General features: G+C 50.5%; 5 protein-coding genes across 5 annotated transcripts; 3 read left to right on the top strand and 2 right to left on the bottom strand.

The window, feature by feature from the left end:
- Nucleotides 1-1802: 1802 nt before the first annotated feature.
- ANOM_003594 (anaphase promoting complex subunit CDC16) lies at nt 1803-4183 on the top strand (the record flags this gene model as incomplete). Its single annotated transcript, XM_015548851.1, has 2 exons — nt 1803-1899; nt 1962-4183. 2 exons carry the CDS (start codon nt 1803-1805, stop codon nt 4181-4183), a joined length of 2319 nt encoding a protein of 772 aa, XP_015409252.1.
- A 509-nt stretch (nt 4184-4692) lies between these two features.
- ANOM_003593 (arylsulfatase) lies at nt 4693-6415 on the top strand (the record flags this gene model as incomplete). Its single annotated transcript, XM_015548850.1, has 4 exons — nt 4693-4957; nt 4987-5044; nt 5102-5245; nt 5332-6415. The coding sequence occupies 4 exons, from the start codon at nt 4693-4695 to the stop codon at nt 6413-6415; spliced, it is 1551 nt and encodes a 516-aa protein (XP_015409259.1).
- A 1810-nt stretch (nt 6416-8225) lies between these two features.
- On the top strand, nt 8226-9764 carry ANOM_003592 (serine-leucine-rich repeat protein; the record flags this gene model as incomplete). The annotated part of the gene is made up of 1 exon (XM_015548849.1): nt 8226-9764. The coding sequence occupies one exon, from the start codon at nt 8226-8228 to the stop codon at nt 9762-9764; it is 1539 nt and encodes a 512-aa protein (XP_015409258.1).
- A 604-nt stretch (nt 9765-10368) lies between these two features.
- On the bottom strand, nt 10369-11184 carry ANOM_003591 (uncharacterized protein; the record flags this gene model as incomplete). Its single annotated transcript, XM_015548848.1, has 1 exon — nt 10369-11184. One exon carries the CDS (start codon nt 11182-11184, stop codon nt 10369-10371), a length of 816 nt encoding a protein of 271 aa, XP_015409257.1.
- A 1115-nt stretch (nt 11185-12299) lies between these two features.
- ANOM_003590 (monocarboxylate permease) lies at nt 12300-13752 on the bottom strand (the record flags this gene model as incomplete). The annotated part of the gene is made up of 3 exons (XM_015548847.1): nt 12300-13225; nt 13277-13369; nt 13428-13752. The coding sequence occupies 3 exons, from the start codon at nt 13750-13752 to the stop codon at nt 12300-12302; spliced, it is 1344 nt and encodes a 447-aa protein (XP_015409256.1).
- Between the last annotated feature and the right edge of the window lie 1639 nt (nt 13753-15391).

Raw genomic sequence — 15391 nt, 5'->3', positions numbered from 1 at the left:
ATTGGCGGTGTTTTATTATAGTTTTTGGGCCTGCGGGTGCTGTGTTGGAGGCTCAATTGGATTTTGATCGCTAGAGGAAAGTTGGTAGCGTCGTTGTTGTTGGGAGGGAACAATATCTTAGATGATGGTGATGAACGACGATAGCTTGATATTTGTCACGTGGGAGGCACTAGTTGAACATGCTTTGGTTCGACTATTCCTGTTTTGATAATGAGTTTCGCCTGCATTATCTCTTACCGCCTACTTAATCGAACGTGTTAACTATAATAGGAAGGCGGTCACTAAAATGTCCCTGTGGACCCCCGACCGAGCAAAAGGAGATTCTTTCCTTACATATTGCGAGGTCGATATCTGAATTAAAAAGACCCAATTCAAAATAGGCAGGGTCTAGTATAACACCCATTCAGTAACTCTATAGCTACAAATTTTTTAACGAGAAAACAATCGCTTTTGCTAAAACACTAAGCTTAGATACTCCTTTTGCTAAAAGATACATTTTTCAATCTGTCAATTGACGGAGTGATCAAATTATTCTGCCAGGCAATACTTTTTCCCTTCACAGGCATGAGCGTTATGTATCTATGAGTCTGGGTTTGCTTTGTATGGCTTTACTCAATATTGGTTTTCTCCCTTTGATCTCCTGTTATACATCTGTCTATGTCTAGATTTCTCCTTTCTTGTCTACTGATAAATCTAAACCAGCTGGCACATGGCTATAGGTAGACCTTCTAGAAATATAAAATTGTAATCTTAACCCTAGCTATCAACAAATGTTGGAGTGTGCTTTCGTGAACACTACACTGCAGTGTATACAAAGCCCAACCATTTGTTTACTAACTCTTCTAATATGCGGAACATTCCACCCCCGGTTGTTCCTCCTTTTACGTCAATCTCTTCGATAATACCACTACTACACTCAGGTTTCATAGTAACCTCCGGGTCATTTGAACAGAACTAAAAGTCGGGAGTTGGGAACACTGAGCTCAAATGATATACTTCGCTTGAGAGATAGATACATGTCTGATGATTGTACCTTGTAGTTCCATTCATTTGGTGTGAACTCTCTATTGATGGTGTATGGAACTATGGGGTGGTAACCCAAATTGAAGCACAAGTACATTGACAGCCCTAACATGGTTTCAGTTAGATAGGTGAGCTTGAGGTATATGCGTGTAGTCCGCTATATTTAGTGTAATTGCTTTCCCCGGAGCCCTTGCACATATGCTTCTATGGGTCTACAGGGTTGCGATCTATCAACTTTTATAGGCATGGTTCCCTCGCTCGTGACTGTAAGATAAAGTGGGAAGACAGATTAGGATGGCTATCTGCTAGTGAACCACCCTTGAGCGGATAACCAATTCAAATTATCGCCACATGTACGAGTCAATTGTCTTAATTCATTGTATGCAAGAAAGAAGAGGTTGATATCTTCTTACCCGATAAGGTAAGCGCACAGACCCAGTGACGCGCCATTTTGGGAAGCATAAAACAAGCAAACAAAACAGTCAAACATGCAATTCCGCGGATCGCATCCATAGATTCCAATCTGGATTCTCTCCCTCTCTCCTTTGTTGGACGTACACTGGGCCAGTTGTTTCTCTGGAGAAGCTATCATCGTCGCTTTGTTGGGCACTTGTCTCCGAGAACTTTTCTGGAAAAGTTTGGCGGTTGTACCTGGAACCAGGAACCAACGAATGTGCCTATCCTTTATCGCCCCTCCAGACCCCATGCCTCACTGCCACAACTCCGATCTTTCCTGAATCCTTCTCGCCCTTACTCGAAAGCGCATAACAACTGGTGTCATGGAGAAATTTCTTCGCTCCTGGCGGCAAGATGCGTTGAACCGTGGCCAGCATGATGCGGCAGTCTACATCGGTGATAAAGTGCTTGCGTTAACTAGTCGGTCGATCCTTTGCCCTCGCGCCGCAATTATTCAAGACTAACGCATATTACTTGATCAGATAGCGACTCAGATGCCTTCTGGTTGGCTCAAGTACATTTCTCGAATAACAACTTCACCCGAGCTTTGGCTCTCCTATCACGGAAGGATTTGATTTCCAGAAGTACCGCCTGTCGCTACCTGGCCGCGCATTGTTATATAAAGCAAAACCAGTTTGAGCAGGCTCTATCAATACTCGGCGACCACAACCCGACTCACCTGATTCGCAGCAGCAACAACAGTAACAGTCGTCGCAAGCTGCAGCATCTAAACAGCCAAAGCCATGTCACTTTACGCAACGGGAAAACCACAGCTTCGCGGATCGATCGCGGCGAAGAGCGAGAGCGGGAGGATGCAAGTAACATTCGCTTTGAGGCCGCAATGTGCTATCTGAGGGGGCTTTGCTTCGCCAAGCAGAATGCATTTGACCGCGCCCGTGATTGCTACAAGGATGCTGTGCGCATTGATGTCCAGTGCTTCGAGGCGTTCGATCAATTGATGAAGAACTCGCTAATGTCACCTGCGGAGGAGCTCGAATTTCTGGAATCACTTGACTTTGACTCTATCTCCAGTCCGGACCCATCCGTGTCTCAGGAAGCCGCTCATTTTACGAAGATGCTCTATACCACCCGATTATCCAAATACTCGTCCCCTGCAATTCTTTCCGACGCAACCGAAACCCTGTCCACGCACTACAACCTCTCACAAAATCCGGATATACTGCTTTCACGCGCCGAGGCCCTGTATACTCAATGCCGCTTCGCAGAGGCGCTAGAGCTGACTTCGTCTATTTTGTCGACCTCCCAGTCATCTACGGCGCTAACAGCAACGACTGCCCCCATTTCAGCCCAGAACCATCTGGGCCATGCGCCTGCCGTGTACCCCTTACATCTGGCATGCTTATATGAAACTGGTGCCACCAATGCGCTATTCCTTCTCTCTCACACGCTGGCGGATCATGCTCCAGAAGAGTCTTATACCTACTTAGCCATTGGCGTCTACTACCTCTCTGTTTCTAAAGTAGCGGAAGCCCGACGATTCTTCTCGAAAGCATCTTTGCTAGACCCCCATTCGGCGCCAGCATGGATTGGGTTTGCTCACACCTTCGCTGCTGAAGGAGAGCATGATCAAGCTATTGCGGCTTATAGTACGGCGGCCCGACTCTTCCAGGGAAGTCATTTGCCGCAACTGTTCCTCGGCATGCAGCATTTAGCCTTGAATAACATGTCGCTCGCCCATGAATACTTGTCTGCGGCCTATGCAATGTCGACCGGCGCAACGTCTGGCTCGGTTCCCGCACTCCCTCCCACCCCATCCACTGGAGCGTCCTCCCTGGGCGGCGATCCATTGGTACTCAATGAGTTGGGAGTCGTACTCTACCATCAAAATCATCTTGAACCTGCGGTAAAATTATTTCGCCAAGCTCTCGGCCTTGCCACCTCTCTCAATTGCGAGCCAGGAGCATGGGTGGCCACACGAGCGAACCTGGGCCACGCTCTGCGTCGTATTGGACGTTTTACAGAGGCACTAGTTGAATTTGATGAGTGTCTTCGTATCGGTGCTGCGGGTGCTAGCTTCGGGTATACCCCATTTTTAGGAGGAAGTGGAGGCAATGCTTCTGGCGCGGCGTCGTCCGGTGTTGGAGGCTACGAGGACCGCGGCTTGATTGGCTCACTCCACACAGCTCGCGGCCTTATTCTACTCGAACTCAGCCGGACAGTGGAGGCTGTCACCGCTCTCCACGAGGCCGTTCGTGTCTTGGGGGCTAGTGGGGGTGGTGACGCTGCTGCTGGTGCCGGTGTTGCGGGAACACTACTCTCTCGAGCCTTGGAGATCTGGGCGCTGGAGGGTAACGAGGCTGACGCGACGCTGTCCGAAGAGGTCTCACGGGCAGGAAGCGGCAGCCGAAGTTCCAACCGGTCGTCGCGTGACAAAGGGAAGGGCAAAGTTTCCAGGCGACGCGCTATCCCTGAAGAGCAGTATTCAGAGGAATGGACGGACGAAGTTGCCCAGGTCGATTCTCACAATTTGAGGGGCGGCTCTGAGACACTGGAGGATAAGGTGGAGATGGAATTGGACGATGAGGCAGATGGACTTCTGCGCCAAGCGATGAGCCACGTCCGAGGCGGCCGAAGCAGACGACGACCTATGTTAAGTCCCGAGGTGGAGGCCAGCGATACACCTGAGCCTTCTGCGGGTCGTCGCCGAGGGTCGAGGGCGTTGAGAACTAACGCTAGACAATGATTGTAGCTTGATGTTTAGACGGCTGGTTTTGGGTGCATTGCAGTTGGGCGTTTGGATGAATTATACCCGGTTTTGTTCACTGATCCTGCGATCTATGGAGGGTTCCATTGCATTCGTGGCGTATATGATGATGCTTTTGTCTCGTTCATGTCGACAGAATTGTGATGTTGGAGAGAGTTGCATAAGGTACTTCTGTTCCCAAGACTGAGTAGACAAATGGAATTATTCTTTCCAGTGGATTGAGATCTCACTTATCCTACCGGATTCCCCTCATCTTTCTTATTGGTTTGAATGGGCAAATAATTTAAGTAGCGATGGCGCAATCGCCGACAGCGGGGAGACGTCTTACGTACCCTCGATCAATATATGTCGGAGGGCTTCGGTCCTATGATAAATATATAACCGGGCGACCTGATGCACGATGCGAGTATTTGTCCTTCGTACTAATTGCTATCTTTAGTAGTCACACCAATTCTGCCCACCCCTTGTGCATCAATTATAAATACAATATGGGCTCAACTCGCCGTCCGAACTTCCTCATCATTGTCGCCGATGATCTCGGATACAGTGACACCAAGCCATTTGGATCGGAAATCGAAACTCCCGCACTTGATTTTCTGGCACGTACAGGAACATGCCTGACCAATTTCCACACCGCGTCAGCCTGTTCACCGACTCGCTCTATGCTGTTCTCCGGCACCGACAATCACATTGCCGGGCTGGGCCAGATGGCCGAACACATGAGAAATGCCAAACAATACCAAGCAAGCCAGGGTATGAGGGATACCTCAATTGGAGAGTAGCCGCCTTGTCTGAAGTGCTGCAGGACGCTGGCTATTTCACCGCCATGTCAGGCAAATGGTACGTATATTCCAGTCCATGCGCCAAGGGTTTATAGCAAGCTAATCAGTTGGGAAGGCATTTGGGACTGAAGAAAGAGATCGCTCCCTGTTCTCGCGGGTTTGAGAAGAACTTCTCGTACCTTGCTGGATGCGGAAACCACTTCAACTACGAGCCTCAGCTGGAACATGCTGGAGATGGCTTCCTGGCCCCATTGAAATCGTCCGCCTTCTGGATGGAAGGCGACAGATTCCTGGACCGAACCACCGACATCCCCTCGGACTTCTACTCGACTACAACCTTCACAGATCAATTACTCCAATACTTGACTTCCAGGGAAGACGACGACGACCGACCTTTCTTCGCCTACCTCCCTTCACAGCACCCCACTGGCCCCTCCAGGCTCCGCGCGAGCTAATCAACAAATACAAAGACCTCTACAACGAAGGCCCCGAAGTCCTCCGCCAAAAGCGCCTAGAACGGCTCATCCAACTAGGTCGCGTGCCCAAAGACGTCAAGGCGGCGCCCATAACCCTCGAAAGCGACGACTGGGCCTGGAATAAACTGAGCGACGAGGAACGCGCCGACTCAGCCCGCAAAATGGAAGTCTTCGCCGCAATGGTCGATCTCATCGACCAGAACATCCAAAGAGTCATCGACCACCTCCAATCAACCGACGAACTAGACAACACTTTCATCCTGTTCATGTCCGACAACGGCGCCGAGGGTGCAATGCTTGAAGCCCTGCCCGTCATGGGCCCCTCAGGCAACGTCAAGGCCATCATCGATAAGTACTACGATAACTCGCTGGAGAATATAGGCAACCCAGACTCGTTTGTCTGGTACGGTCCGGCGTGGGCCAGCGCGGCTATGGCTCCTTCACGCGGATTCAAGACCTGGATCACGGAGGGTGGCATCCGGTGTCCGTGTGTGGTGCGGTTTCCGCCGCTGGGAGTTAGTAACGGGCAGACTGACTCGTTTGCAACGGTCATGGATATTTTCCCGACGATTCTGGATCTAGCGGGCGTGCCTCTTCCCGGAGAACAGTTTAGAGGGAGGGAGGTTGTTCCTGTGCGAGGTTCGTCGTGGGTGCCGCATCTTGCGGGCCGGACGGCAGAATTTCATGAGGATCAGGGAGGTTATATTACGGGATGGGAGTTGTTTGGGAGACGGGCTATTCGGCAGGGTCCGTGGAAGGCGCTCTATATGACTGCGCCGAGGGGGAAGGATCGGTGGGAGTTGTATCATCTGGAGGAGGATCCTGGGGAGGTGGATGATCGGGCGGACTCGGAGCCGGAGATTTTGCAGAGGTTGATTGAACATTGGGAGGTGTACTATGCTGAGACGGGGATGATTGATCCAGCGCAGGAGTTTCCGTATACGAAGATTTGATGTGCCGATCCTTGGTGGTGAGGTTTCACGGGAGCTTGTGATATAGGGCTGGTCTAGCTTATAGTATGAGTGTCTAGATCTCCCCAACGGTATTAACATATTAAATGAATAAATACTCCTATTGTACAAAACCAATACACGCAGAGAGTAGACAGTAGGTAATCACCTCAAAAATTAGAACGAACCCTCGCCTACAACACAACAACAAATACGCCTTCCATACCAAAGAACAAAAAAAACCATCACCATCACCAGAAGCCCTGAAATCACACCAACAACCAAAGTTCCGACAGATCGACAACGGTCTACCAAGGTACGGCTAGTAACTAACAACTCCCAACCCTGAAACCGTATCCGATCCAAAGCTAGTTAAATACCACCCAAATGCCAAAAAATATGAAAAATAAACTTTCCCCAAACATCAGAAACCCCACTGTTTGCCGATCCCGTCGCAGAAGGACATCCCGAATCCCGATTCGGGTCTAAGTGCCTGTTGGTAGGGCAAGCGTGAAACCATGGGGTCTTGGCTGTCTTCGGGGACTTTTTTTTTTTTTTTTCTGTGCAAAACGGGCGAAATGCTTGAGCCTTCGGGGGGTTTTCTTGGCCTTGTTCTAGGCGATCGGGGGCTTGGTTTCAGGGCTATCTATATATGGAATAGGGGTGGTTCCTGGGTGGAGTTTGGGGTTGCGGGTTCAACTGTAGGGGTTTCTGAGTTTGGGGAAGGGTTTATTCTCCTCTTATTTGGTTATCAATTATTATCATTTCTGGGGCTTTGCAGTATGTTGTTTTCCGATGGGGGTTTCGGTTGATTTTGTAGGGCTGTGATTGTTATTCTGCTTTTGTTGCATATCTGCTCATGTGACCAGATACCATTCGAGAAGCAATGCGGGTTATAACGTGAGCAGACACTATTGTGAATAAGACCCCTGAGCACATTGTAAATGCCGTGCTATCCGAGTGCAGTTTCAAGTTTGACTTTTGACATTCTCTGTCTGATGCTTTGAAAAGGTTACATCCTCTTAGTCATAACGCCCACCGTGATGGTCTGAAGAAGTGCTTAGGGCAGTTAGAGAGTGCTGCTAATTATAGTAAACAGCATTTATGGACCTTATTGTGACGGTTCACCAGGGCCAAATGATCTACCCCCCGGGTTAGACTCACTCGGGGGGAAGAACCACCGCCTGGTCTGGGCTCTCGAGTCAGGAACTAGGAAGGCCAAGAGTTTCGGAAGCTCGAGTTTACCACTGAGCACGGCACTATAGGGATCCACTTGGACGGCGATTTTCGCCTACAGGATAGGATGGTTCGCCTGCGTTTGTGTGGTTCTATACGGGATTGTATACAGAAATGCGAATGTCTGTTGTAAGAACCATGAGGACAAGGGAGACGATGTTTCCTCATCCTTGATGGCACAGCAGTTCAGCCCAGCTGTCGAAGATGCACTGGCACAGACATGTGCTTCTGGAAGAAGCACATAGCTTAGCTCCGTGTCGCCACTGGCCAATTGAGTTTTACTAAAGGTTTGAGGCTAAAGAGGTTGTCTCGGCTTGAAACTTGGATCTACACCTTAACCATCACGTTTATCCCGAATAGAGCTGTTGCAATGCAACCTTGCCGACCAAATGCCATTGCCAAAGTCAGCTGAATGCTGGAAATGGGCGGGATCAAACGTATATAAAGCCTCACATACCTCCAGCAGCAATTCCTCATCCAACCCAGCTTCGACAGCATCTCTCTCTTCTTTTCATTCGCTTTCTATTCACAAAAACTATTTTACGATCTTTATTATCTTTCCTTTTTTGTTTTCAACATGCGTTTCGTTTATTCTACTGTTGCCTTGACGGCAACAGCTCTCGCAGTCCCGGTGACTGTTCCTTCTACCTATCACCGTACTTCGACGGTCCCTGGGAAGGTTCTTGAGGCTTCCAACCCGGCTGGAGATGGTCAGTTGACGGCTCGGACTTTCGGCCCATTGATCAACTGGATCGGACAGCTTAAGGGAGGAAGCTCCTCCTGTGAGGAATGTGCAGCTGGCGAAAGAACCGGCTCCGACATGAGTGTCAGCATTGACAGCAGTTCCGAGGATTGTGATGACGAGTCCTCCAGCAACGGGAACTCGAACAGCAACTCGAACAGCAACTCGAACAGCAACTCGAACAGCAACTCGAATTCCAACAGCAACTCGAACTCGAACAGCAACTCGAATTCCAACAGCAACTCGAACTCGAACAGCAACTCGAATTCGAACTCGAACAGCAACACCTCTGGCAGCAGCACTGACAGCGGTAGTATGCCCCCTGGTGGTATGCCCCCCTCTGGCGGCACTCCTCCTTCTGGCGGTATGCCTCCCTCTGGCGGTACTCCTCCCTCTGGTGGCACTCCTCCTTCCAGCGGCACCCCTCCCTCTGGCAGTACTCCTCCTTCTAGTGGTACTCCTCCCTCGGGAAGCACCCCCCTACTGGTGGCACTCCTCCCAGCGGCGGTGATATGGATTGCGAGGAAGGTGACAGTTCCTGCACTCCCAGCGGCGATGATACAGAGTGCGAGGAAGGCGACAGTTCTTGCACCCCTCCCAGCGGCGGTGATGCAGATTGCGAGGAAGGCGACAGCTCCTGCACGCCCCCTACCAGCGGCACTCCTCCCACTGGTAGCACTCCTCCTTCCAGCGGCACCCCTCCATCTGGCAGCACCCCTACTAGCGGCACTCCCCCTACCGGTGATGTCCCAACTGGCAGCGGTACTCCCTCCCAGCTCTGGCACTGAAACTGGCAAAGAGACCGGCGAAGAGACTGGTGGCTCCCCTCCCACTAGCGGCACTCCCCCAACTGGCAGCACTCCTCCTTCCAGCGGTACTCCTCCATCTGGCAGCACTCCCCCTACTAGCGGCACTCCCCCTACCGGTGATGTCCCAACTGGCAGCGGTACTCCCCCCAGCTCTGGCACTGACACTGGCATCACCACTGGCGAAGAGACTGGCACTTCTACTGGCGGCTCCCCTCCCACTGGCGGTAAGCCTCCTTCCGGCAGCGGTACTCCTCCCAGCTCCGACACCGAGCCCTGTGAAGTCTGCGAGAAGGGCAACAACTCTGGCAACAACTCCGGCAACAACTCCGGCAGCTCCTCTGGCAGCTCGTCCTCTTCCTCTTCCTCGTCGTCCAGCAGCAGCTCCAGCTCCAGCTCCAGCTCCAGCAGCTCCTCCAGCAGTTCATCCAGCAGCTCCTCGAGCAGCTCCAGCTCCGGCTCGTCCAGCGGCAACCACGCCTCAGCCAACGCTTCTGGCCCCAACGACTGCGCCGAGTGCGAAGTCTCCGTATCTGTCTCTCCTGAGGACTGCGAGGACTTCGAGTAAAGGCGCACCGAAGATGACAAAATGCCGGTCACTTAGTCGGCCCATCTAGCCATGGAGAGTACTCGGGTACTTTTCTATCTGTTTTAATAACGTCTGCCCATGCTGGTCTCAACCGGCCCTAGCGCTCGTCTGCTTGCTTTTCCTTTTCCTTATTTCACTACTGATTTGTCTGTCGCTACCGCTTTTGTGAGATAGTTGATCCGCTCCTTAGGGTAATAGAATTAAATCACGTTAATGTGTGTTCGAGTTTCGAAGTTGAATATCTTGGTCTTCTTTACTACTATACTATATGTACGAGTGAGTAATCAACGGTTTACTAACGTAGTCGGTAAGCGTTCCGCTCACGCAAGGATCCCACCTAACTGGGGAGGGCGCTTCTTCTAGTGTTCAACATCTCGACAGTTGAAGCGCGTCTACCGTGTCTGGCACGTCCCTAGCAGTCAAAGTATAGACGTTCTTGGCACCGTTGTGTAATCATTGATGTTTGGAGAAACAATTAAATTAATATTCATATTAAGCCACCATATATATATTATAGAAAGTAAATCATTAAAGTACTTCAACTCCAAGCCAAATGAGCCTCGCAAAGGGGGCACCGTCACGTTTATGTCACGGCGACGATGTTATTATCGATGAAACGATCTGCCTCTCTCTTCAGCATCAAGATACAACTCGCCACAAAGAAAGCCTCTACGCCGTCCGTGTCGGCATGCTTCTCATTCTCCCACATGCGCAGGTCCATCACCAAGCGACCACCATTCCCTCCGGAGTACCTAGCCGAGCCGCGGGTGCGGAATTGGTCGTTTCGAATAAGCTGAGCGACTCTGGCGCCGCTCTTAGTCGTGGTACCGTCCCCTAATACGACGCGATCCATGCGCTCCAGAATCAGCAGCGAATCTGCGTTACAGGCTTTTCTTTCTTCCCGACTGCCGTAGCGCCACTCGTATTTGCCCAGTGACGTGTCGAAAACCTGCGCACGGCTAACCATCGACCGGCTTTGGACGTCGACCAATTCTCCACACACCTTATCGTCGTCGATGGCCTGCTCAACCGAAACACTGGAATCGCGGGGTAGAATGCGCATCCTGGGGTGTCTTCCAGGGCCCCAACGATAGATGGTTGAAATGAGAGCATTCTGACGTGGGTCGGATGGGCGCACCAACGCGCACGAGTTGGAACTGCTCTTTAGGCGGATAGAGGTGTATTTTTCCTGTGTGGGTGCTCCAAATTCCACGCTGTAGACGGAAATATTCTCCAGAAATTTGCCGCTGAGTGCCTGGTTGGTGTCGTATCCCATGGCTTCTACCTGAAACTCGCTTGTGGCGAGAAAGCCGTCCGCGGAGGAGGATTGGTTGCTAGCGTCATCGGATGCAACGACCTCATTGTAGTCGGGGGGAGACTGGGACTTCCAGTCACCCATTGGCTTGGAAGGGTTCGCCCTTGACTTTCGCGAACATGTAAATATACCCATTTGCGCTTGGTTCTTGAAGTTTGGGATTTGGTTGTTTTTGAGGATTCAGGTGTCGCGGAATAAAAGCTTGGTAAGATAGCAAGTATGATGTTTGATGAAGTGCCAATTCAATTTGCGGATTTCCCTTCACTGATATATATCCACAGATATATGCTGACGCTCAAGATAAGATGATGGGAATGTTCCGTGTTGCATTGATCGATCTGCTGCGCCTCGTGGTGATACTGGTTCCGGTGATCAATGATAAGGCTGACAGTGACGCCATAAAGGGCAAGGCGACCCACTCACACCTTGCATGCGCCACTTCAGTTAAGTTGGCTTAGGGTCCTCTGGTGCTCTGGGCTGCCAGGGCTTAAGGTTGTCTGAAAGGCACCCGTGACCTCAACTGCTACTGCAAACCTTTCCTAAACAGGAATCATCTGGCGCTCAATGGATCTGCGGCTGGGAGGCAGTGCTGTGCCAGCATCCGCCCCACAGAAGATCAACACGAACATTGTTCGGGGAACAATGAAAGAGTGTAGGGGGACGACACCGATTTCCGAAAATACTGTACTCATGAGTCGCAGTGGATGCGACTTTGACATCTACCGGAGCGGATTTGCTGCAGCTTAATTCAATGGTTTTGGAGTGAGAAATATGTTCTGCCTCTGAGATTCGGCGGCACTGACTTACTGATCAAGGTAGGACACCGATGCGAAGGCGATAGAAACTACCTTCATGGCAGGTTCCTTAATATTTTGGCTGGATCTTACTTCAATCCGAAGGCAGACCTCAATCCTAAATCGGTTGGGTCGTCTTCTCTTTACGCGGACTATGTTTCTTTAATTGTTAAAGTGACATGGAGGGCACAGTACGATCTATTTAGCCACCCATCAGCTTAGTAACTGGTGCAAGTGTGCAAGCCACTGGGGGAGAGAGATCAGAAGCGAAATTGTGAGATTAAAAAGACTAATATTAGAAGTGTAAGTTAAAATGCCAGCATATCTTGGAAAGCCACTCTAATCTTTCAGGCTGACCTTGTGTTGAAGTATATTGAGTGAATCGAAAAGCTAACACTCGGTAGTTTAGAATATACGAGTCACAGTCCATCCCACAGAGACACCTTTGGCCAGGATCAGGAACAGCGTCGAGCAAGCATATGACAGACCGGAAAAGACAATCAGCCCCCAATACACTGTCTCCTGATGCGTTGACGGATTCTGCGCCTTGAGAATCTCTCCCGCGACGGGAATAGCCACCAAGAGACAGAGAGCCATGATTGTATTCATCGTCCCATATCGTTTGCCATAGTCCTCTGTCTTAGAGATCTGGGCCACGCACACTGGCGACAGACTAATAGCCGGACCGGCCCAGAAGCCGAAAAAGGCAGCGAAGCTTATAATCGCTGCTTTGCTTTCGTTGGCCGTAAGCCATAGGGCAAGGATTAATATCGTACAAACGGACCCAGTGGCGATCATAACGTTGAACCGGCCCCAGCGATCAGCTAGCAGGCCTGGGATAACTCGGCCGGGAATCGATGTAGCGCTGAAGATAGACATCAGCTCGTACGATAGGGAACCGGTTATCTCATGTGACGAGGCATACGAAGGCAGGTACGTGATGACAACCATCAGGCCGACTTCTGCGGCGGTCACGGCGAGGGAAGTCATTGTGAATGCCGGTTCTCGCAGGGAGTGAAGGTCAATCGTGCAGCTCTTGGAGTTATTTGAAGGCAGTCTCGTCCTGGTCAAAAACAAGCTAATGAAAAAGCAACCCAGAAACAAGAAACCCAGCACTCTAACCGCCCAAGGAAATCCAATTCGATCTCGGAGTGTTCCGAAGATATATGTCAATATGATGCCCCCGATCCCACCGCAGGTAGAGGAGACTCCTGTAGCCAGGCCCCGACGCTTGTAAAACCAGTGATTTATGGTGCCGAACGCTGGTGGTAAGATGGCCGATGCGGAAAGACCGCCAAGGACACTGAACCCGAGGATGAACTGGTAGTATGCTTCACACCGTCAATAGGACGGCAGTGGGAACCGGAGCTGGTCCACATTACCTTGTGCGACACTGAGTATCATTATCGATGCTGTGAAACCGACACATCCCGGAAGCAGAGTGTACTTAACACCGTGTGAGTCGAAGACGGGCCCTGTCGCGCACCAGTTAGTACCATTTATGTGTAGAGCGCTAGCGTCACGGTACTATACCGGTTTGGATGCCACCGAGGTAAAAGAGAAAGAGCCATAAACTAAAGATCCAGGAGATTGATGCCTTAGAATAGTTCTGCAGCTGGTGGTCTGCCAGCCACTCTTCTAAAATCCCCGTGATATTCATAAGACCGAAGCTTGGAAGCAACGCACACCATGATCCCAAGACCACTGACCAAGCTCGCCACCCGCCATCAGGGAACTCTGAGGAATCTTCTTCCGTGTACTCGATAGACGTGTGATTATCTTCCGAGATATTGCTACTGCTGCTTGCGGCATCGCCCGTGGCAGTAGGTACCTTCTGAGAGTCGCTGCTTGTGTGCATGGTCCCAGAGATCTTGAAACTACTATACAGTAGTCAGACTGCTTTATGGGCAAGATGAAAGAAAAACCAGACGACAGTATTGAACATGAAGCTCATAAGAGCGGCCGGAATGAGACATGTAATTCCATTTTTTTTGTCGATCATTGAATTATTTTTCTTTCTATTCCAAGGTCGATATACACCCCTTGCATCCGATGGACCCGAAGTACGTATCTGGATCTGAGAAACATAAATGCAGCACTGGAATTTCGCCTTCGAATCACCAATGTGTGGTTCGTTGCGATAAAGACTTTGGTAGCTGCCAATAGTTTGCGGGTAAGAACCCACCCAGCATTATATCTGTCTTCCTCGCATTGGATCATATCGGTTGTTTATTGTGAACGCTCGGGTAAGACATGCTGAAGCCAACGATGGAATCTCCGAAATCGACCGGGTGACTTGAGAAGGTTCCCAACATCGTCGAAACATGAAACGCTTTCTAGACGTAACCTTATCTGAAGGTAAAAGGCGCCACCGGGAAGTGCGGCCATACAGAGCTCGGGAGGCGTAAATAAGCATCGAGTCCCTTGAGGTGGTTCATTTCACCCGCTGTAAGGAGCCCTTCCAAGTCACATGTTTTGTCACGCTCAATGGGGATGAAACCAAACCAAAACAAACAAGAAGGCAGGATCCCTGTCATTCTGGCGTGTTGCGAGAGTTAGCAATTTCGTGACTACTGAACTCTGGACTGTATTTAGTCTGCAGGTCTTCGAAACAGTAATTTACGGTACTTTGGACTGTACAACTAAATATTCACAATTTTAAGGTCCTAAAAGAATACATCGTCCAAGTGAGACCGTCGGCGAGCTCCGGAGATACCTCGGCCAATTCATCCTTTTCTTGACTGCTAGATAGTAATACTATTGTCCAGCGCAAGTTTGAGCCGATCATGGCCGAAATGAAGTTCTTCTCCTTGGGGCGAGAATGAAAGAAAAACCCCGGCAACCTCGTTGAACACAGCCCACGTTAGGGAGGTCTTGGCGGGTGGGGATACCCTTATTTAGCGGCCAAGGGCCAATCACAATGGGGCGAAAAAACAGGGTCACGGTGGGGGGCCTTTTTACGTCACGGGCGGCTCTTCATCGCCATGACCTCTTTTAGGGATGCTCTCTTCAGCGCTCGGCGATTTAGTATCGTCCGATGATTCTATTTCAGTCGTGTCATACTCCAGTCATGTACTCTGTATGCTGCAAGATGAGATATACAACATGTTGTGTACGTAGTCTATGAAGTACCCCTGGAGTCGTCACCTGCGCCACATTGACGCCCGTCATACATGTCACAGCCAGGGACGAGAGCCCTGATGGCGCCTGTCTCGTTGTCTTACTGGCTGCCAGCTGGCGCTCCCGTAGGAGTTCGCAGGGGTGCTGCCGTACTTGAACCGTTGTAGCTTAGTGCCAGGGGCCCCCTAACAAGGCTGAGTCCTAGCCTCAGGCTTCTTTTGCTCGCGTTTCATACCGGGAAATCTGGTCTGGGGGCAATTTTTGGTTGGATTTCCCCGCCAGCATGACATGCCAAACTCAGTAATGAATGCGACCAGTCCCAGAGAATACTGTTAGTCAGTTCAGGGACGATGATGTTCAAAAAGCTACGATCCAAT

This window comes from Aspergillus nomiae (assembly GCF_001204775.2).
Source record: "Aspergillus nomiae NRRL 13137 chromosome Unknown contig00055, whole genome shotgun sequence".
Classification (NCBI taxonomy): domain Eukaryota; kingdom Fungi; phylum Ascomycota; class Eurotiomycetes; order Eurotiales; family Aspergillaceae; genus Aspergillus; species Aspergillus nomiae.
Note: the sequence above shows the minus strand (reverse complement) of the source record. Positions and strands in the feature narration are given on the sequence as shown.